Raw genomic sequence first — 23,528 nt, 5'->3', positions numbered from 1 at the left:
GGATCTTTCACACTACTTTCGAAAATGTTTTTCTAGTTTCACTGTCTCAGTAGGGGCGTGTCTTAATGTACTCAACACATTTGCTTACCTTGACAAGAGATACAGCTCCTGTGTACATAAGCGTGAACTTAAGAATAAGAACACTATTCTTACTGTATGTACTTACTTTGACAATATTGCAGGAATCAATATTCTGTATTCAATATTTTTGTAAGTTATTTGTAACCTCAATTTTCTGACACGGAGCCTACAAAAATAACAACCTTGACAGCAAAATCAATAAAAAGCAAAGCAATAAAAACGGAACTCAGGTACACAGATCATAGAATAACTTGACAGTTCCTATAATACGAAAATGCAGGTCCAGATACAAGCTTGGTATCATGACATATAATCTATTTGGTGAGTTAATAATTTTCAAGAATGTTAAAAGGATAAGGATTGGAATAAACTGTGGTAGTCCTTAGGCACACACAACTCCTTGCTGGTTGCCCGCAGTGGGTCTACCCGAATGAAAATCTCTGTGGTGTACTTGTGGAAGACTTTAAAAAGAACCAAGCTAGACAAATTGTGGCAGTAACCAAAGCACTCAGTGAGCCTGAAATGTAATACTGTTGGGAAATATACCCCTCTGAAGAGCTCACTAAACAACTAGCCTTTTCTGTGCAAAGAATCTTGGTCTTCTCTAGGTACTGTCTGTCCCTAAAAACCAAATTTGTCTGACTTTCCTACTCATTCTGTACTCGCCAACTATGGTGTGAAGGAACATATCTTGGGGACTCTGGATAGCTGACATGTTTCCTCCCAGTACCATTACAAACATTTCTGGAAATGTTATTAAAGAAGCACAGGGCTTCTGTCTATTCCACACAACTCAGGAAAAAAGATTAACATATCTATCTCTAAATGAGTGGAACCCCACACAGTAGGAAAAAATCAAGGAGGTATCCAAAATATATTTTTTTTAAATCCAACCCTTGCCGTGTATTTGTTCCAAAAGGTGTAGACTCCTAATGTCTCTACTTGTCAGTACATCACTGTCCCAAACCTACCTTTTCTAGAAGAAGACATCTCACTTTCTCCCATGAATCACATTACCTTGCTTAGGTGAACATAACACCAGAAAATGAGAATCTAGAATTCCCCAAGCCTTAAAACGAAGGCATATGTTACTGGATCACATATTTTAGTTATGAAGAACACTGTGATGTACAGCCAATCTTGTTTGATGCCAGTTCATTGTTCCCAGAGCTTACTGGAAAGACCAACATTACCATATTGCGTGAGAGGGCATAGTATATAAAGTTCAAACTATCACAACATTTATTACAGTGTTGAAAACTGCTTCATAATTACCTGTCTTTTGGAATGTTTTAAATTAAACCAAATTAGCTGTGAATGGTGTCCAGCAAAGTTGGGATTTTTAAAAACAAAGGCATCAAAGAAAACATTCACACTGGAGAGATTACTATTTTTCTTTCTTAAGAAATCCAACTGGATATGCCAGTGGCTGTACTAGTGAGTGAGTGGGTGTATGAGAGGCTTTATGTGTTCGTGAGTGGGTGTGTGTGTAGATCGATGAATCACTGAGAGGGTGTGTAACTACTGATATGGGTCTGGAATGGGTTTGTGAATAGTTGTGTGGGAGTAGGGTTGGGGTATCAAAGATTTTAAGGGGGTGAGAGTGGGTGAGTCAGATTCTGTGGATGATGTCATCAGTGATGTCATTTGAGATGTCATCAGTGATGTCACTGACCATGTCATGAGACATGTAATATGTGAGGTTATAAGCAGTGCATTGCGGAGACGCAAGTTATAGTTAGCTCAGCTCATTATAACTTCTGAATTTCACAGGTTTTGTACGAGTAAAATCTGCCCCCGATCTGTAGGATTTGTAAAGTTTGTGTTGTTTAAGCTTGGTTTATATCGGGTAAAAAAAGTTTCATTAACTAGAACTAAGTTTTAACCTTTGATTTTTCTCATTGAATTTAAATGTTTTTTCAAATTTTAATAAAATTGTGTTTCACATCGTAGAGTCCAGTGTTGCGAGTGGATAGTTGCTATGTGGAGTACAGTACAGTGGAGGAGAGTGTTGTAATTTCGGTTGTCATAGAGTGGAGTATTCTTGATTGGAATAGAGTGGAGTGGAGCAGAGTGTAGTGGTGTATCGTACAGTGGAGTATAGTGTTATACAGTGTAGTGGCATAGTGTCTCAGATAGTGGAGTCAAGTATCGTAGACTGGAGCAGCGAGTTGTACAGTGGACTGGTGTGTTAAACAGTACAATAGGGTGCCGTAGACAGCAAAAGAGTAGAGTGTTTTAGAGTGGAGTAGGATTAAGTGGAGTTTCCTAGAGTGGAGTATCGTCAAGTGGAGTGCTGTAGAGTACAGTGGATAAGAGTGTCATAGAGTGGAGTGCTGTGTTATATGTGGAGTGGCTTATTGTAGAGAGAAATTGAGTGGCGTGTCATTAAGTGTCATACAGTGCAGTACATTGGCCTATAGTGGATGGGTGTAGAATGGAGTAGAGTGTCATAGAGTGTACTACAGTCTGGGAGAGTAGAGTTGCATACAGTGGAGTAGAATGATGGACAATGGAGTAGCATACAGCCAGTATGGCACAGTGGTGTTCAGAGGGATAAAGTGCAGAAAAGTGGAGTTTAGTGGAATGAAGTACACTGGAGTGGGGTAGTGTAGAGCGGAGTGGCGTGTTATAGACAATAGTGGCGTGGAGTGAAGTGGTCTAGCATACAGTCAAGTAAAGTGTAATAAATTGGATCAATGTGTTGTACAGAACAGTGCAGTGGTGTGTCATACAGAACTGGAAAGTGTTGTAGACTAGAGTAGAGTGGCATACAGTTTAGTTGAGTTTTGCAGAGTGGAGTAGTGCAGAGCGGATTGGCATACAGTGTTATAGAATACAATGGCATTGAGTGGAATACAGTTGAGTGGAGTGGTATACTGTGTCAGAGTACAGTGCAGTAAAGTGTAAAGTGTAGTGCAGTGGCATACAAAGAGTTGCATGCAGTGTTATATAGTGGTCTAGAGAATCGTAGAGTAGAGTGGAGTGGAGTGTTGTACAGCAGCATACCATATAGTACAGTGGTGTGCATTGGAGTGAAGGGGTATAGACAGGAATACATGTCAGAGAGTGGCATTTAGTGTAGTAGAGTGTTGTAGAGTAGTGTTGCATAGACTACAGTAGTGTGCGAAATAGTGGAGTTGCGTAGAGTGGATTGTTGTATAGTAGTGTGGAGTGAGGTAGAGTCTCGTACAGTGGAGTACAGTTGAGTGGAGTGATGTAATGTAGTGTGTAGTAAAGTACAATAGAGTGCATTTGTGTGTCATATTGTACAGTAGAATGGAGTAAAGTGCAGTGGAGTAGCATAGGTAGTAAACTGTTATAAATTGAAGTGGGGTCTGGTACAGTAGACTGGAGTGATGTGTCATATAGTGGAATAGAGTGTTTTACAATGGAGTGTACGGGATTAGAGTATTAAGTTAGACAGTGGAGTATACGGGGATAGAGTGGTGTAGACTATTATGGAGTGGCATAAAGTGTGGTACACTTTTATAGAGTTGAGTGATATAGAGTGTAGGAGAGTGTCATACAGTGGAGCGGCGTAGAGTGGAGTGTTTGTTTGTTTGTTTATTTAACAGTTTGATATCTTGAAAATAAGGCAATACAAACAATGCACTGAGATACATTAAAAATGAAAGAACAACATACTTCTAAAAACCTCCCTACATCATAGAAGTGGAGTGGCGTACACTGTAATGGTATAGAGTAGATTACCGTAAAGTGGATTAGCATATAGTAGAATACCGTACAATAGAGTGGAATGGCGTACAGTGGAGTGGCGTAGAGTGGAGTAGGGTGCAGTGGATTAGCGTAGAGTGGGGTGGTGTATATTGAAGTGGTGTAGTGTAGAGTTGAGGAAACTGTTATAAATTGAAGTGGTGTCTCAAACAATAGAGTAGAGTGCAGTATTGTACAGTATTGAAAACTGTTGTAGAGTGGAGTAGCATGTTGTACAAGAGAGTATTTGGGCATAGAGTTGAATACAAATTTGGACAGTGAATTGTACAGGGATAGAGTGGAGTAGAGTCTAATAGAGTGGCTTAGAGTGTAGTAGAGTTTTGTAGAGTGAAGTTATATAGAGTGGAGCAGAGTACACTGGAGTGGCGTAGAGTGGAATAGCGTACAGTGAAGTGGCATAAAGTAGAATTGAGTAGACTAGAGTGGCGTACAGTGGAGTGGTGTAGAATGTAATACCGTACAGAATGGGTACTCACAACTTTCTCTTGGGGGCCAAAATTACTGTCTGGTTTGTGGCCAAGGACCGCACTAAAGGGCCTGCGGGTGGGGGCGGAGCTACAGTAAAAAAAACACCACAAACACACACACCACGTTTTCACATGCAGCACAAATCAGAAATAAATGCCAGAGTTCAGAAAGTGAAGGAGCAATAAAGATGCCTTAAAATTTTGTCTTGTTAGATTGCTGTGCATCCGAACCGAAGGTCAAATGTCAGGCTATTTTGTCTTCTGTTAATTCTCCTAACATTGAGATTGGTGTTTGCGTTTCGTTCTCTGAGTGCAAAATGAGAGGAGTGCAAGGAGTGTGAAAGGAAAGGCCGTAGGATGTCATTTTTCTAACACAATAAAATTTAAATATATGTAAATATATTGCACAATTATTTCAAAGTATACGAGCAGTTACTAAAGCACAAAGGAAGCACTGTTTTTGTAATTCGGAAGTGTGATGGAAGTGAAGATTTTGAATACGATCAAAATAAATCAAGTCACTTTACTTTGTGATGTGTAAATGAAACCCGATTTCCAAACATTGTTATTTGTGCACTATATAAATTTATCTGTAAAACTGCAAGTCTGTGAAAATTTGGGGCCATTTTAATGTAAAATGTGCGGTCTGTAAAAGACTGTAGGCTACCGTACCATGCTAAATTAATATATTTGCAACAGTGTGTTCCAAAATGCACCACTGGCTACATACCACATGCTTATTACTCTCCTGCTGAATGGGCGTGGCTCATTTGCTACACTTCTTCTTTGTGTGACGCTAGGGTTTCCCAAAATCCCTGTGTCTTTAGTGATGTAACTGTGATGGCACCACCCAAACTGTGAAATCTGTTCTAGCACCACTTCTTCTCGATGAAGTCCAAACTCCTTCATACCAATTCCCTCCCCCCCACCCCCCGTTCCCGGCTTCCTAGAATTTTCAGAACTTCTCCACCAAAATCATCATCTTGATGGCCTCTTCTATTTTTCACCATTGTGATGTCACGATGGCTTGGATTTGTTGGGGCCGATTCACAGAACTAATTTAAGACAAAATCCTAATCTTACTATTTTTGGTATTCACAGAAGTTAGGATTTTGTCTTAAGTTTGTCTTAAGACAAACTTAAGACAGACTTAAGACAGACTTAAGACAAACTTAAGACAAACTTAAGACAGACTTAAGACAAATTTAAGACAGACTTAAGACAGACTTAAGACAGACTTAAGACAGACTTAAGACAGACTTAAGACAAACTTAAGACAAAATCCTAACTTAAGTCTGTCTTAAATCTGTCTTAAGTTTGTCTTAAGTTTGTCTTAAGTCTGTCTTAAGTTTGTCTTAAGTTTGTCTTAAGTTTGTCTTAAGTTTGTCTTAAGTCTGTCTTAAGTCTGTCTTAAGTTTGTCTTAAGACAAACTTAAGACAAAATCCTAACTTCTTTGAATACCAAAAGTAGTAAGTTTAGGACTTTGTCTTAAGTTAGTCGGGCCCGTTGGGCCCGATTCACAGAACTAACTTAAGACAAAATCCTAAACTTACTACCATTTTGGTATTCACAGAAGGCACTTACTCATTTTGGTATTCACAGAAGGAACTTACTCATTTCGGTATTCACAGAAGTTAGGAGTCCTAACTTTAGGACTCCTAAATGCCTTCTGTGAATACCGAAAGTCTTAAAATTAGGATTGTTCTCAGTTTAGTAGTAGTATAGTTAGGACTCCTAACTATAGGACTCCTAAATGCCTTCTGTGAATACCGAAAGTCTTAAAATTAGGATTTTTCTCAATTTAGTAGTAGTAAAGTTAGGACTCCTAACTTTAGGACTCCTAAATGCCTTCTGTGAATCCCGAAAGCCTTAAAATTAGGATTTTTCTCAGTTTAGTAGTAGTATAGTTAGGACTACTAACTTTAGGACTCATAAATGCCTTCTGTGAATACCGAAAGTCTTAAAATTAGGATTTTTCTCAGTTTAGTAGTAGTAAAGTTAGGAGTCCTAACTTTAGGACTCCTTAACTGAGAAAAATCCTAATTTTAAGACTTTCGGTATTCACAGAAGGCATTTAGGAGTCCTAAAGTTAGGACTCCTAACTTCTGTGAATACCGTAGTGAGTAAGTGTCTTCTGTGAATACCAAAATGAGTAAGTGCCTTCTGTGAATACGAAAATGGTAGTAAGTTTAGGATTTTGTCTTAAATTAGTTCTGTGAATCGGGCCCGTTATGTTTACAACACAATAAAGATTGATTTACATAAAATCTGATCTGCTCCCTGCTTACACATCTGTATTTTGTGGCATAATGCACTGTAATAGAAACACTATATAATGTTCTGTGCGAACGTTTTGTAATAACAGGGCAATAATTTACATCGAGTAGCCTTCAGCACTACCACACAAGTTAAAACTGCACAGCAGACAGTTACACATGTAAAAAGAAATAAAGCTAACTTATTGATCAAAACATGACCTCCTGCTGCAGTCCTCAATGGCAGCAGATAGTGCTGGTTTTAGGCGAAGCAAGAAGTTGAGGCTGGAGGCGGAGACGTTGTCAGCAAATGCGCAGAGAGTGCGGGCTGCAGGTGGCGTGAGTTGAGCAGACGTCGGACAAAGACATCGTCAGCAAAAGCAGCTGACTTTTAAAGGGCCCTTGCTTCCCGCCAGGCGTGTTATGTCACTGAGGCTCTCAGCAAACACGGGAGAGGGCCGTGGGAGCATGCGCAGTGAAGCTGCTATCGTGCATGCTCCAGCGGCCCTCTTTTTTGTTTCCTGACACTCTTGTGTTTAGCCCTACATGGTCGACGGGCTGCCAAGGAAGGTCTGCCGGGCCACTATGAGTACCCCAGGTGTAGTGTAGTAGCATACAATGAAGTTGTGTAGACTGGAGTGGTGTATTGTGGGTTGGGGTACAGCGTAATGGCATTCAGTGGAGTGGCGTATAGTGGTGTGTGGTGGAGTGGAATATCACACAGAGTGGCAATGACTGAAGTTGCGTACAGTCTAATAGCGTAGAGTGGAGTCGCGTACAGTGGAGTGGCACAGAGTAGAAGAGCATAGAGTGGAATAGCATAGAGCAGAGTGGCGTACTGTAGAGTGGTGTCGACTGGAGTGACGTACAATGGTGTGGGGTAGAGTGGAATAGCATATAGTGAAGTGGAGGCGTAAAGATGAGTGGAGTTCAATGGTCTAGCGTAGAATGAAGTGGTGTAGAGTGGAGTACACTGGAGGGGCGTAGGGTGGAGTAGCGTATAGTGAAATGGCGTACAGGTGGCGCACAGAAGAGTGAACATGGCTCGAAAAATTCCACTCGCCCGCTCACAATTGCGAGAAGTGAATGAGCAATAAAAATGCCTTTAAATCTTGTTCACTTGTCTCATTTGCTCACAGAGGTCGAGTTCATTACAGTTAGGTTGAGTAGATTTTTTAAGTTACTAGACCTGTAGGTCTAGTAACAAGTTTTAGATTTTTCGAGCCCTGGCGTAGAGTGTAGGCGTACACTGGAGTTGTGTACAGTGTAATAGGGTCGAGTGGAGAGGTGTAGAGTGGAATCTCATACAGTGGAAAAGTGTAGAATGAAGAGGCGTAGACTGGAATAGCATATAGTGGAATAGAAGTGGCATGGCATACAGATGTACTTGAAATGTAGCAGCAATGTAGATTGGGGTGTGCAGAGTAAGGCAAAACAGCGAATTGCGCTGCCTTGCATTTCTGTAGATTTACAAATCAACGCATGGTTGCCTTGCGTAGCTTTGTAAATCCGACTTAAGTACTGCGTTGCCCATGTAACACAATTCATAACGCAAGATTACCACAATCTAATAATACAGCTGGGCCTTAGTTATATTTTGGGCCAATGTATACCATGGTAACTTTAGAGTGTACTGTGGTACATAGCGATGACAAGCCAGTATATAATTGGGTAATGGCTGTTTTTAGATAATGAAAAGGGCCTTAGATGTAGGTAAATTGTAAGTCCCTAACTATTACCACTTTACTAAAGTGGTACTAGGTAGGAAAATGTATTTATATTTTTAACTAGGCTTACAGCCATGTACCTTGGTAGTTTCACGAAAGTTTGTGAAATTCTGTGAAAGATAGCACTGAGTTTAAATGCCTTATAACTTAAAAAATACCTACCCTACTTAACTGCAGTACCCTAAAAGCATCATCTGTGCACCTTAATGTATACTCCTGCCAAATTTCATGAAAATCTGTTCAGCCATTTTCGCGCTACGTCAAATACAATAGTTTATGGAAAATGCTTTCGTGGAAAAATGTGTTTTGGCACACACCCTCCCCCCTTTTTATGTTTACACCCCCTCAACGATTGACCACAAAAATTTCCATCATCTCAAAATGCAAAAAATGCTTTACATCTGGAAAGGTTTGTGGTAATTTATCAAATGAGTGGAAAGTTATTTGGGAGCTTAAATTCGAGTAATTCCTATCTCTGGGAATAATAACTATAACTACAGAGTGGAAATCAGATTTAATGTGCTTTCTTTCTTTATATCCATTGTATTTGGTATGTATTTGTCTATTGGTTTACGTAATCATGTGGCCATAAAGTTGTCTTTTAGTTGTTCACGTGGTAATTTTTAACCAGTCTAGTATATTTTTCGGCCTTCCTTGCTTAGTAGGACTGTGCTATATATGAAGCCCAAATTGAATGAAAGACAATCATTACTGTTTTTTTTTTTTAATTGAGGTTATTTTTTTTTCCTAGTTGCCAATTATCATGTTTTCCAAATAGTAGTTTGTAAAGGTCACTGCTAGGTCACTTTTTCATTTTGTTGCAAAGGAGTACATATGGAAGATGGTTTTTGTTTGGCTTGTTGGGCACAGTTTTACTTTATGAGCCACAGAGCATGTCAGGAACACTTATGTAGATTAAGATGTATTCTATTATGTATTTGTTTATAGGTTTCCATTAGCATGTGTCCATAAATGGGTCTTTCAGTTGTTCATGTAGTAAATCTGAAACTTTGCATATGCAGTCTAGATTATTTTTTGGGCTTTCTTGCTACTTTTAGTAGTATTGTGCTACACAGATATCATTAATTTGTTTCCCTTATAACTTCAAAACCACTTCATAACATCACTTGCAATAGCAAAAAGGATCATCTAAATAGTTTAATGTACATTGCTGTAAAATTTCATTACAATCCGTTCAGCTGTTTTGCTGCTATGTGACATACAAAAGTCGATGTAAAATGTATTGGAGTGCAAGTGTGTTTTGGGACTCCCTGTTTTCACTTGTACCCCTTGACCAAATGCCACAAACTTTCAATCCTTCACCATTGTAATGGGTGCAATAGGTCTGCAAAGTTTTGCGAAGATTCGTCAAAGTGGTGCAAAGTTATTAAGGGACAAAAATCTAAGAAATTCCAATCTCTGGTGACCCGAGCTATAACTAAAGAGTAAGACGTACATATATGTGTGTGTATGTGTGTGTGTGTGTATCTATATATATGTTAAACATATATATAGACACACACACAATACATATACATGTATATACATACTATAATCAGCTTCTCTACATGAATGCACTATGCCTTTCCGGAATATTGCCCACAGAAGTAAGCATATAACATTTTAGTTTCAGATTCAAGAGTGAAGCATTATCATTTCAACGCATTTATTGCATGCCAGCCCAAATATCAACCAATGTGCACACAAAAATTGCTATACCCCATACCATTATTAATTACACATACTTTCATGTTATTCTCCTTCATCTCCTGATTTCATTTCTTTACAACGATTTATTAACAACTGCTTTCTCCTTTTTCTGTTGTTTCAGTTAAAGGATCAAGAAAGTTAAGTCTGCCAACAGATCTTAAGACTGATCTTGGTACGGTAGGCGAAAGCCGACATTTTTAAATGTCCCATACCTTCATTTGAGCACAAACATTTTTTCCTACTGACTCATAAATGAGATTGCAAGATCTCCTTTTGAAGAATTTCACTTCAAGAGGCCTTCTTTAAACTCTCCCATTAAATCCATTCAGTCCTGTTGGCAGCATCCAGCATTCTGTCTGTGCCACATTCATCTTACCAGTCATGGTCAATTGATGACATTTAACGATCTTCATTCTGTTCCCCCGCAGTGTCCTGGAAAGGTCCCTGTATGGGTTCATAGTGTGTCCTTTCAAATGCCAGCCCGTGTTAAAGGAACATTTTGCAAACAAGCTGTCTATTGAGTTTTCAGTATCCTTAGGTGCACGTGTACAGAGATGCCTGTGATCACTAATATATGGCATTTAATAAAAGAAGATACAGTGATGTAGTAAACAAACAAGAGGAGCACTCCAATGTGAAAAACAGCTGTAAGAATAATCAGGTCAGACGTTTTATTACACCAAGAAGAAAACTCTGTAGTGCTTACATTGTAACAGAGGATCTTAACTTGATTCTACTCATGCACTTACAATAAATAAAATGTCAAACTGTGTTGATGTCATGCACGTTCCTGTCCCCGTCTTACTCTTTGTCAGTTAGCTCAATCATTAAAGACAATAGGTTTCCCATAGATCTTCCCATAACAGAGCTACCAGAACTGTTTATATTATTTACAGCACATCATTAGAACACCTTTCCGTAGACGGCTGGTCCACGTCAGGGATTCTCTGAAATTCACATGGTTCAGATGAACAGACAATTCCCACTATAGTGTAATTTTTTCCTTCCCATGTTTCTCAGCCTTCCAGGAGCACACTACACCAACTGCTCCTTCCTCAGCTTCACTTCTAATGCATGCTCTTCTCCTCACTGCCACGTGATGTGACTGATAATCCCCTTCTTTTAGTAATGCCTATCACTCCCTCCTCCTCTACCAAGTACTTGCCAGCCAATGAGGAGTACAGAGTTGTTTTCTGGGCCTCCCCACTTTGTTGGAGTCATGAACAGTGGCAGCTCGCAGAGGGAGTGCTGCGGGGTGGTGGGGAGAGTCGGACGGGGGAGGTGCTGAGTGGGGGGGTAGTGGAGTCGAACATACAATGGGCAGGAGTAAAGTAAGCAAATAAATAAATAAAACTATTTACCTTGCACTCGCTGCATTGCCGAGTTGGCGATGCAGCGAGTGAAAGGTAAATCGTTTTATTTATTTATTTACTTACTTTACTTACTTTACTTCTGCCCGTTGTATGTGTGACTGCATTGCCCCCCCCACCCAGCCCCTCCACCGCCCCGCAGGACTCCCTCTGCAAGCTGCCACTGGTCATGAATATTGTTAGATGCTATTTCAAGAAGGCTCTTGGGTGGCAGTTGCTCGAAGATTTTGGTTGGTCATACAGGTCCTGCTACAAGCAAAGGTTCAAACTTTTATTTTATCCTTGTGCGGAGAGCGTAGAAGCTTGATGCTGCTAGTACAATAGGGGAGTGGGTCTGGTGAGTGCTACTCCAAAAACCTCTTCTTTTCACCCAAAGCCCAATACAACAGTCTTTCTACACTCCCCCCCCCGCCAACCAAGGCAACTTATTCCCCCTAGTCAGCCTACAGCTAACCCTCAGAAGCCCTGTTTATCCTCTCACACTCCTGAGAGACTCTCCTCAAACACTCAATCCCACCCTACCTCTCCTCAAAATCCACTCCTCCTCAATCCTTCACATTAAAATCTTACACCTTCAGTCACTACACTAACATCAGATAATACTACCCCATACAAAAGCAAACACTCACACAACCTTCTTTGAAACAAATCTTATCACACAATTAAACACTCTCATTCTTCCCAAAATAACAAGAAACATCCACTCTGCTCTTCATGCCCACACAAATAACACACATTCTATCCTAACTCTACCTCTGTTTCCAAGCAACAAAGACACCAACCGCTTACTTCCCAAATACACAGCAACACACACTCACTCGTCTATGATCCATTGCAGAATTTGGAGCCACAAAAACAGACCCCAATTGCTCCACCACCACTCCTCACCCATACACCTTCTACTTTCAACATACACAAAGGAAAGCTACTCCACACCACTCTTCAGAACCTTGCCTCCCCTTGTCTATCTCACAATAAGGCTACTTTTTAAATACAGCTCCTCAGCCTATCACAGCAACTCCAGCCAGTCTCCCCATAACCCACACACAGCACCCACAAACAACATATTTTTGGTCCTGCTACACTTAACACCATCAATAGCACACCACATACCACTTAAAAGAACAATACTCACCCCCTACAGCACAAATTCTCACCATCTCCAAAGCAAATTCTTTAAACTGTTAACTCATGAATGCTCCTTCTATTTACAAAAACAAGTACCATATCTTCAAACTATTGACAGACACAGAACCTGACTTACTCTTCATGGGTGACTTATTGCTGGGGGAAGGCATGGCATGAGTATTGCATGAAACTGTTCTACCCGGCTACCCAACTGTGGCATAAAATGCACTAGCAAAGTTGAGACGGCTAGCCATATTATTTAAGGAAATAACAAATCTAACCTAAACTGAGGAGGTTTCCACACAAGATTGGGTAGCCCTTCTTGTCGGATGCAACCCTACCCCATCCTTCTCCTATAACTTTCTCCTTCTTTATAGGCCATCGCCTAGCAATGGAACATTTCCAGAAGACTTTCTAGACACAGTTTGAAACCTTCTTACCCAATATTCAAACCAATGCATCCTTGGTGCCCTCAACATATGGTTTAACAAACCTAATAGGCCCCAAAATGACCCTTACAGGCCTAGACATGCTCAGCATTTAACACCTCATCCGCAAACAGACACACATTGCAGGACACACGTTAGATGTCATTTTCGAAAACCCAGACTTAGTCAAATTCCATAGGATTACTCCAGTCAAGTGATCAAACCACCACATAAGACACCACAATTCACCCCAGCTAAACTTACCTTACCTGCAACTACATATAGACTTTGGAACAAACTAAATTTGAAGGACCTCCAAATCCACTTTACCTCCAAAACAGATCTGCACACAATAAATTCTGTTCAAACACTCTATGGATCTCTCCATGAAGCTTTTGATATCTTAATCTCACTGAAAACATCCAAAGATTAAAATAAAACAAGAAGCTTGGACGAATGCAGAATTAAAAATGATAAAACAACAGTTGCTATGCTTTAATGCACCTGACTCAAAACAAACAATCCAATAAAAAAATACACCTCCACAGACATTCAGAATCCATAACACAAATGTGCTGATAAATATTTTCATAAAATACTCCCAAAAGTTCTTAATCCCCCCAAAAATAGAGGAAACCCATCCAATTTTTCAATATTTTCATCACAATCAGGCAAATCATTACACAACCAGTACAGGCATGTTGGCTTTCCACTTAACCCACAAAAAGGAACAGCTCTAAACCATTTTCAACAAACCCTCCAGGGGTAGGTTACCACAGCTTCTGCAGTCAATCAAAAATCTTTCATCAACGTAATTTTTTCGTCTTGTCAAAGCAAGTAGGACTGTCGGTTTGACACCCTCTGACCCTTGTCCACCACAAATCTTTAAAAACATTCTTTTAACAACTTCACCCGCCTTACCAGTCACAACACTAATCAACAACTCATTAGCAACAGGTGTTTTTCCAGAAGACTAAAAAAAGAAATACATGCATCCATTATTAAAGAAACCAAACAAGGACCCTCAAGACCCAAACAATTACAGACATGTAGCAAATGGACCAGCCTTCACCCAGATGTCACAATTCATTGAAGATAACTCCCAACTTTCCAACTGCCTAACAAGATTCTATCCAGATAAAGGCACTGAATCAGCAAGTATCTCCATCTGGGATAGCCTTAAAACACAGTGCTCTATAATACGGTTGCTGTCCTACTTCTCTTGGACCATTCAGCTGCCTTCGACACACTCATGACACACTAAGTTAAAGATTCAAGGAGGCTGGCATACAGGGAACCGCTTTCGCTTGGATCACAACCTATCTACACAATAGAACAAGTATCATCCATACTCCTTCTTTCTCATCGAAACCCTACAGCATACAAACAGGAGTCCCTCAAGGTTCTATCATCTCACTCATGCTTTTCAACATTTACATGAAACCCTTACTGCAGCTGATCAGTGTTTTCGGGTTCTTCTGCTAGAACTACACAGAGGAGACACAGATACTTCTTTAACTGGAAAACCCCAAGGGCATTGGAAACTCCAAAATCTTCAGTCACCTCCAGGTTGTTGATCAGTGGATGACATGGAGCCACCTCAAATTGAATGTGTCCAAAATTGAATTACTTACCCCTGGCATCTGGAATACATATGACCTTCTCTTACGTGAACCCTTGCGATCAATTATCACTACCAAAAATATCCAAGGAGGTCACAAACCTCAGAACTACCATAGACCCCAAACTGTCAATTAATGCACAAGAGGATAAAGTTTCCAATCAAGCTTTCTGACAATGAAAATGCTGTGACACATTTTCCAGCACCTCAAATTCCCCCACAAGGTCCAAGCGACAACCTCTCTTGTCCTATCAAAACATGATTCTAATGGTTTATATCATGGTGCACCTTTATCAACTATGAGAAGATTACGGAGAATTCATAATGCTGCTGCCACACGCACACATCTCCCGTCTTGTGAGCACTACACTGGTTACTATTTGGCAGAAGATCCCCCTTTAAGCTGCATTGTATCACTCACAAAGCAATAGTTGGCAAAGGACCAATTTTCATCCGGAAGAAAGGCACAAAATACATACAATACATGCAACAAAGGATCCTCCACTACAGACTGTCACCCCGCCTCAAAATCCCAGCATACAAGAAAAATGAAACATGAATAGAACATGTTTCTTTGTCCAGGCAGCCAAACTGTGAAATTTGTTATCCCCAAACATAAGATCCACTGACAAACCACCTCAGCTTCAGACAATTTCTCAAGTGTTATCTCTTCTCTACATTACACCAATACTCATAACGTAACAATGTACAGCAATAGTATGTGCAAGATATTAAAACTATAAATTTAAAATTAAAAAGATAAAAACATCCCATTCAAAAGAAATATATCCTATATAGAAAAAATAGATGCACGTGTATGCATTGCAGAAATAAGTATGTCATTGCGTATAGATATATGTGTCTAGATGAGTGTCTATGCTCCTTTGATGATAATACATATATGTTTGAGTATGTCAAATTATTTTAGGTAAGTAAGTACCTGTAATGGTATAACAATACATTTTAAATATTAAAATAAATATACCAAAAGAAAATGAAACAGTCTTTGTGTATTTATGAACAACAAGCATGTGTATGTCTCGCCATGTAAATATTATTATATGTATTTAATTATGGATGTAGATATATAGGCATGAATTCAGTGTATACAAATATTTCTAAGTGGAATGCATATGTGTTCTATGTATATTTTTAGATGTGTGAGTTTGTCTATACATATGTCTATATTACTTCTAGTTATTAAAATGATATATTAAAAAATATTAATGTATATTTATGCATTACATATATGTGTATCTCATAGTATACAGATACCATCTAAGTAGGTATTTGTGTTTATGCTTATTTCTAGATAGTACATATTTGTCACAGTATGTAAATATGATTTATATAAGGGTATACTAGTTTATTTCGATATCTAATATATAGATTTTATGTATTCATGCCTGGGTATGTAGATGACATTGTCTGTATGTGTGTCTCTATCGACATTAGATTGTTCTTCCTTTTTATAAAGAGTTAAATAAATATAGATAAAATATTCTATTAGTTTAAACTCTATGCACAACTCACATGTAAATATCTGACCACATAACAGTTACTATATGTGTGTGTAAATACGGGTGTGGATATATTGTTGGTTTTGCACCTTACACAGAAAATATCACAAGTATAATGTGTGTATGTGTGCATATGTATACATTTTGCTATAAAATTAAAGGTTTGGTTATGTCTCTACACATGTATATATTAACATTCAATTATTTGGAAAATATTGTTTTTCCTTCTACCTCTTCCTGTCCCTCCACTCTCTGGCTCACTGCAAACCTTTCTGACCCCTAAATATCCATTCAAAACTCATCCCTCCTTCATTTAATTAATCTAACTAACATGCACACATGTCCACCACTCTCAATACCATCTAACATTTTTTCTTTACTAATCCACTTTAATTAATCTATGCCTTTCAAAAGACTACAGTAAATGCAAGATCAGAAACTTAAACTTACCACAACTAATCCACAAGGGAAAAGGAAACACATATTTCTTATTCTGTTATCTATTTAACTGTAATCTTGGGTCCTGGAGTACTGTGCTACTCGCCACAGAGCACTTCAATGCCTCGTCAGGGTTAGCAAGCAATATATAAATACAATATACGATTACAATAACTTAGATCTCTTATAAAGTCAGTAAGCCATTTATGTTCATTATTGGCAGTTACTCTTCCAGCTGTTGGGGTCTTGATGGAAGCCTCAGGTCACCGACACTTACTTTGAGATTGCCATATTCCTACGGATACTAACATTACAGTTCACAGAACCCTTCACAATTTTCAGTTGCCACCAGTACTGCGGTTATTGGCTATTCTGATGACGCCTTCCCTACCTTAGTGGTAGAGTCTTGTGTTTTTCTACTTTGACAGAGATAGGTCTAGATCAGTCGTCTCCAGCCTTTTCACTCACAAGAACTACTTATGTCCAATGAACATCCTCCTGTGCTACTAATATTATTAGTGTTGCAAACATCAGACCACATTACATTAGTGGCCACCCCTGCAATATTACCAGCCATTCTCATCTCACTGTAGGGTTGCCAGAAGTAAAGTAAAAAAGGCTTTATCCATTTTAGAATGTCTCTACAATGGTAGTACGTAATAGCCACAGCTGCAATGCTGCTTGGCACTACGGTAATATTTTTAGTAATAAGTCTTCCAAGGCTGCATGATTTATCATGACATTATCAGCATTAAAAAGATTTTGGAAATTGTGTCATGAAAATTCATTAATTTTCAGATCAAACACACACTTTTAAATTTTGGTATACTTCTATTAATTCAACCAAGCAACCACTTCTAATTTAGTAGGATGGGCTGCACACAGGAGCTCACAAGCTACTAGTTGGAGAAGACTGGTCTAGATTATTTGTTGGCCCATCATAGCTATGGCATGTTTAAGAGACTTTGCACAGCCCAAACTCAGCCCAATATAAAGAAACACACACACATCCCAATTTCTGCTGTACATGCACAGGGAAATCTGGAGAGGGAAACTACATCTTGTGGGTTCACAGCTGAAACCTTCAATGGATTGCATGCATACAGCTAACTAACTAAAGAAGCAAATTGTTCACAACTCCAGTGCTGCCAATAACAGAAACATTAATTTTACTGTGAGGCATGCCTTATCCATCTTAAATATCATGATTACATTCACTTTAAGTATTAGTTAGATAATGGTTCCTAAACTCTTTTTGGATAACTTGATATGGACACTTGAAAATCCATATTAGCTGTTTTCTAAAAATCAATATTCATTCTAGGGGTGCAGACTTGGATGTAATACCGCTGTGATCCTCTCTGTCTACTAGAATTTAATTATTGTCATTTTGGAATAGCCAACTTGATTTCAATATTTTACAATTAAATAATATATGTGTACGTTTTTGTAACCTTAATTTGTATTTATTTATATTTTTAACTATTTTAAATCATCTAATTTAATTTAACATTATTTCCTACGAGATTTTATTTTAAGACCCTACCTCCATTATTTTCTATGGGAGGGTGTGGCAGTACCAGTGGTTGGCCATGTGTAGTGTAATTAACTACAAAAGAGTAAGATACTACAAAAGTGTAGTTTCTTAATACAGAAAGATAGTAAACTTATTCAAAAGTGCCATATTTGTTTATCAGGCCCATAAACATCAAACCCATTAATTGTATATGATAAAAAACCTTGTATAACAATGTAAAGTCATCAGATCAATGACAATTGAAATGTAAAATATTTGAAAGACAATGGTTTTTAACACAAGACTGATGAAAACATTGCTGGGTTTACTAGTGTGCAAATTGCACAAATGTCTTAGAGGGTTATGTGAGTGTACATGTATACACTGAGATAAAGATTAATCTGAAAGCCTATTCGATCTCTTATCTTATATACACAGAATATTGTGTGCATGCACACTACTTTATGTAGGCATGACAGAGAGATGGGCTAAAACGAGGTAGAATAAACATCTCTCAAATAATAGAATAAAAGATTGCAGAAAAATAGATGATCAGTTGCAAGTGTTTTGTAGCAGAACCACATAATTTTAATCACATTAGATTTGTGATTTTCAAGTTATTACCAGGAGAAGAGGAGTTCAATTAAGATTATTGGCACACAGAAAACTACATTGGATTTTCAAACTTGATACTTTAAATCCATGGGACTTAAAGAGCCCCAAGACTTGATGTGTTTCATTTAAAAATGGTTAAACTACTTATTGAGGACTTCTGTGCCAATATGGTGACACTCAATGTGAAAACTGTACTTGCATTTGGACCATTATGAGGTCTGTGGAACAAGAAGTCTGGAAAATGGTGTGGGAAGAATTCTGTAAATTGACATTGATGGGACTAGGGCCTGATTTATAATTTGGTAGTCGGGCTGTCCTCCACCAGGGCGATGGAGTAATTTACTTTGTCGACCTGGCAGAGATTCCAACCCCCAAAATGATTAAATGTTCGTCAGTCAGATGGACATTTCAAACATTCACAGGAGCTGACATCAAGGAGGTTCCTGGGAATGCTTTGAAACTTTGCCATACGTCTCTGTTAAACATGATGGAGCCATATGGCATAGTTTCTAAAGTTTTTTTATTTTAAAAAGCAAAACCCCAAAATGGGTTTTAGTTTTTTGAAAAAAAATTATCTATGACCCCCTCAACATGGGAGGGGGCATTCTTTGTTTTTTACTGCCCATTAATGGCAAGGTTTTCCTGGCGATGACTGATAGTAAAAACGGCTACATATCCACCCACCCATTGGGCGGGCAGATATATAGCCAATTCTCTGATGGCGCTTGCTCCGTTGGACCATTGGGATACTTGGCCACAGCGGAGACTGAGTAGTGTGCGTGATACAAAGCTATGGTCCGCCTGCTTCAAAATTTGGAGGGTAGAGCATTACATTGGCGAGAAGCATACTCCATCGCAGTTGTGATGGATTCATCTTACCACCAACAAATAAATCGGGCCCCTAAATGAAATGTGTACTTTGTTAATTCTTCCATCAGTGATCTTACATTCTCTCTTGAAAAAGGTGCCAGAAGTACTGTAATACATTGAGTTTACTGGAATACAATTCAAATTAAGGAGTATGTAATGTAAATTATCTCCTCTGGTAGTGTATGTGTGAGGTGCACTGACTCTGTTAGACCACAGGTAATGTATGTTAGAGGCACACTTGCACACCAGGTAGAGCATTTGAGAGATGCACCTACTATAGATCTATTTGACAATAAGGGAGTAAATGTGAGAGGTGCACCTACTATTGACTCAATTGGACCCTAAGGTAGTATATGTGAGAGACGCACCTACAATTGACTTTGTTGGACCATTGGGTAATGTACGTGAGAGGCAAACCTATCATTGACTCTTTTGGTCCTAGGGTAGTGTATATGAGAGCCTCAGCTACTATTGCCTCTGTTGGACTATAGGGGAGGTGTATGTGAGAGGCCCTCCTACTTTTGACCCTATTGCGCCATGGGGTAACTTATGTGAGATGCACAGCTATTATTGACCCTGTTGATTAATAGGGTAGTTTATGTGAGAGGCACACCTCCTAACAACCCAGCTGGAATAGACGTTGTGTATGTTAGAGGCGCACCTACTATTGGCCCTACTGGACCACACAATAGTTTAGGAGAGATACACCTACTATTGCCTCTGTTGGACCATAGAGCACTGTATGTGAGAGGTGCACCTTCTGTTGACCCTGTTGGACCACAGAGTAGTGTATGTGAGAGGCACACCTACTTTTCATCCTTTTGAATCATAGTTTAGTGTATGTGAGAGGCGCACCTACTATTGACCCTGCTGGACCATAGGGTTGTTTATGTGAGAAGCGCATCTACTTTTGACCCTTTGGGACATTAGAGTATTGTATATGTGAGGTGCACCTCCTATTGACCCTGTTGTATATGTGAGAGGCGTGCCTACTGCAGACCCTGTTGGAGCACAGGAGAGTGTATACGATGTACAACTACTATTGACCCTGTTGTATATGTGAGAGGCATGCTTAGTACAGACCTTGTTGGACCACAGGAGAGCTACACCTTCTATTGGCCCTGTTGTGTATGCGAGAGGCATGCCTAATACAGACCCTGTTGGACCACAGGAGAGTGTATGAGAGGTACACCTTCCATTGGCCCTGTTGTATATGTGAGAGGAATGCCTACTCAGACCCTGTTGGGCCACGTTAGAGTGTATGAGAGCTACACCTACTATTGGCCCTGTTGTATATGCGAGAGGCATGCCTAATACAGACCCTGTTGGACCACAGGAGAGTGTATGAGAATTACCCCTACTATTGACCCTGTTGTATTTGTGAGAGGTGTGCCTACCACAGACCCACAGGAAAAGGTATGAAAGGTACACCTACTTTTGACCTTGTTGTATATGTGAGAGGCGTGCCTACTACAGACTCTGTTGGACCACAGGTGAGTTTATGAGAGGTACACCTCCTATTGACCCTGTTGTATATGTGGTAGGCGTGCCTAATACAGACCCGGTTGGACCATAGGAGAGTGTATGAGAGGTGCACCTACTATGGACTATTGAACCTAGGGTATTGTGTTGAAAAGCACACCTGCTGTGAGCCCTATTGGACTACAGAGCAGTGTATGTGAGAGGTGCACCTTCCATTGACACGATTGGACCACATGGCTGTGTAAGCAGAAGGCACAACCACTTTTGACTCTGTTAGACAAAAGGGTAGTGTACGTGAGATGCGCAACTACTATTACCTCTATTGGACCTTAGGGTAGTGCATGTGAGAGGCGTACATGCTAATGATCCTGTTGGACCACAGAGTAGTGTATGAGAGGCACGCCTATTGTTGACTATATCGGACCATAGCATAGTGCATGTGGGAGGCACACCTTCTATTGACTCTACTGGACCAGAGGGTAGTATATTTTAAAAGGCTTGGCCTCCTTATTGTTCAGAGCCAGACACCCCAGTGTCTAGACAGGGTAGAAGCACGTACTTGCAACTAAAATAGACTCTTTTTAAAGACAATGTGCCAAGATTTTAATGAAACATAGGAATAATGGTGCTGGCTCAGAAACAAAGCAGAGCCTTGGAAAGAGCTGTCAGAAAACTGACAGAACATTCTTGGATCCGAGATGGCATTCAGAACACGCAATACTGCTCTGTTATCAAGAAACAGGCAGGAATGGTAGACCTTTTAGAGCACTGCCTCCTTTCAACAAGAAGCAGGAGGCAGAATTTGAGAGAATGAGGGCATCGACATGATGTTAGAACTTCAGTTCCTAGACTCCTCCTCCCCCATCCACAGACTACTTTTCAGAGAAAACAAACATTTAAAAATCTTTTTATCATAGACCTTCAGACTTTTCTCTGGGATCGCAGTGACATTCGTGCCCTGGCTTCAGATAGGCAGCACGGGGGGCGGGTGGGGTATTTCACTCGTGCAGCGGGTAAATGAGACTAATCCCACAAACCACTGCCTGCTCTTAAAAAATGAAACACAAACATTTATTTTTTCTTTTTTTATATGCATCCCATTTTCTTTTAAAGAAAACAGGATGCATTTGAAAAAAAAAACTGCTTGATTGAAAAGGCAGTCACAGACATGATGGACCCTAGTAGGCCACCATCCCTGCAGGTGCTGCCCATTCCCCGTGGGTCGCAAATTGCGACCTGCCTCATGCATATTGAGGAGGTCATTTGCGACCCCATTAGGAATCGCAAACAGTGTCTGAGACACTGTTGTGCATTCCATTTTGCGAGTTGCAAGATGTCACAATTTTTGCGACTCACAAAATGGAATGGTCGTACAGCTGCCCCATAGTGTCTTCTGACTCCGTGCCGGCTACATCCTTGCACGCTACATTGAATTCCTTTCTTTCCATTCCTGCAGACGCAGTTGCAGAGCTCCGCTCCTTTTCTTCATAACTCCTAGAGATTTGTTTCTGAGAAATCTACCTGTGAGCAATGGCCTCAAGCGAGGCCACACTCTGATCCCGATGGGGCCCAGCTAATACTCAACTCCTCTGACTCAGACATGATACGATTGTCGTGCATCAACTTTTTTGTCCCAGATTCCGACCCAAGTCAACCATATGGAGACTATATTGGAGGTGAGTGATACAGGGTTGCCCCACCCTATTATGAGGTAAACTGGTCTGTGGCCATGCAAGATGCCTATGTGCCGGATACCTCACCGATACTGTTTTAGTTTTCCTTCCTCGACCAGAGACTGAGGAGAGCGCATAATTTGCCTCACTCATTAGGAGAGCTGCCAAAGTCCTTCACCTCTACTTCCCTACTATAGAGGTAAAGACTAATGTTTTCACTGAGGTCCTTTAGCCTGGTCAAGCACAGACTGAGCCTCTTCTGCCCTTCAGTAAGGCCCTCACTGATGCGCTCTTGGGCAAAATGATGGCCCTCCAATCAACTGCCAAGTTGTACATCAACAGCTCTAGGTGACCCTAAGTTTTTTAACCTGGCATTCGACTTCTGAGACTTGGGTGGAGGAAGTGTCCACCAGCAGAGTGAAGCTCAATTCCTTTCTGACTACTCCTCCAGACAGAGTCCACACATATAGAAGCATTTTGGAAGAGAATATCTTTGTCTGCCATCCTTGACTTGAGATTGGTCAACTCCAGCTGCCTCCTTGCACTGTGGGACATGGTTGATGAGATCTTACCGGCAGTGCCAGAAGACTTACAGGCCTCCTTGGCCCAAACCATTCAGGATAACCAGGAAGGGAATCCTTCAAATCATCCAATGTGACTATACACTGCTTTTCCTTTTTGACTCACCACACCTGCCACCTGCATTAGAGTGGGTTTTTGAATACCATCCACTCATTGTGAAGCAGGGAGTGCAGGCTACTTTGGCCAAAGGAGTTATAGAAATGCTACTGGCCTCAGAAGTGGGGACTAGATGTTACTCCTGCTACTTAGTTGTGCCTAATGAGGCCATCATCCTGTTTTCAATCTTCACACTCTCAACGAGCTCTT

The 23,528-nt window shown here is 40.0% G+C and overlaps 1 protein-coding gene across 8 annotated transcripts in view; it reads left to right on the top strand.

Annotated features, from left to right (window-relative positions):
- STXBP5L (syntaxin binding protein 5L) overlaps positions 1-23,528 on the top strand; it is a 1,956,595-nt gene that overhangs the window by 1,532,002 nt on the left and 401,065 nt on the right. For 4 of the 8 annotated variants that reach the window (XM_085621036.1, XM_085621037.1, XM_085621034.1 and 1 more), the window contains one exon: positions 10,101-10,151. The exons of the other annotated variants lie outside the window; for them this stretch is intronic. In XM_085621036.1, coding sequence (XP_085477162.1) covers positions 10,101-10,151 — 51 coding nt within the window. The remainder of the gene's footprint in view (positions 1-10,100; positions 10,152-23,528) is intronic. 8 annotated transcript variants of the gene reach the window in all.

Source organism: Triturus cristatus, chromosome 8 (assembly GCF_964204655.1).
Source record: "Triturus cristatus chromosome 8, aTriCri1.1, whole genome shotgun sequence".
NCBI lineage: Eukaryota > Metazoa > Chordata > Amphibia > Caudata > Salamandridae > Triturus > Triturus cristatus.
This window is presented reverse-complemented; position numbering and strand designations above follow the sequence as displayed.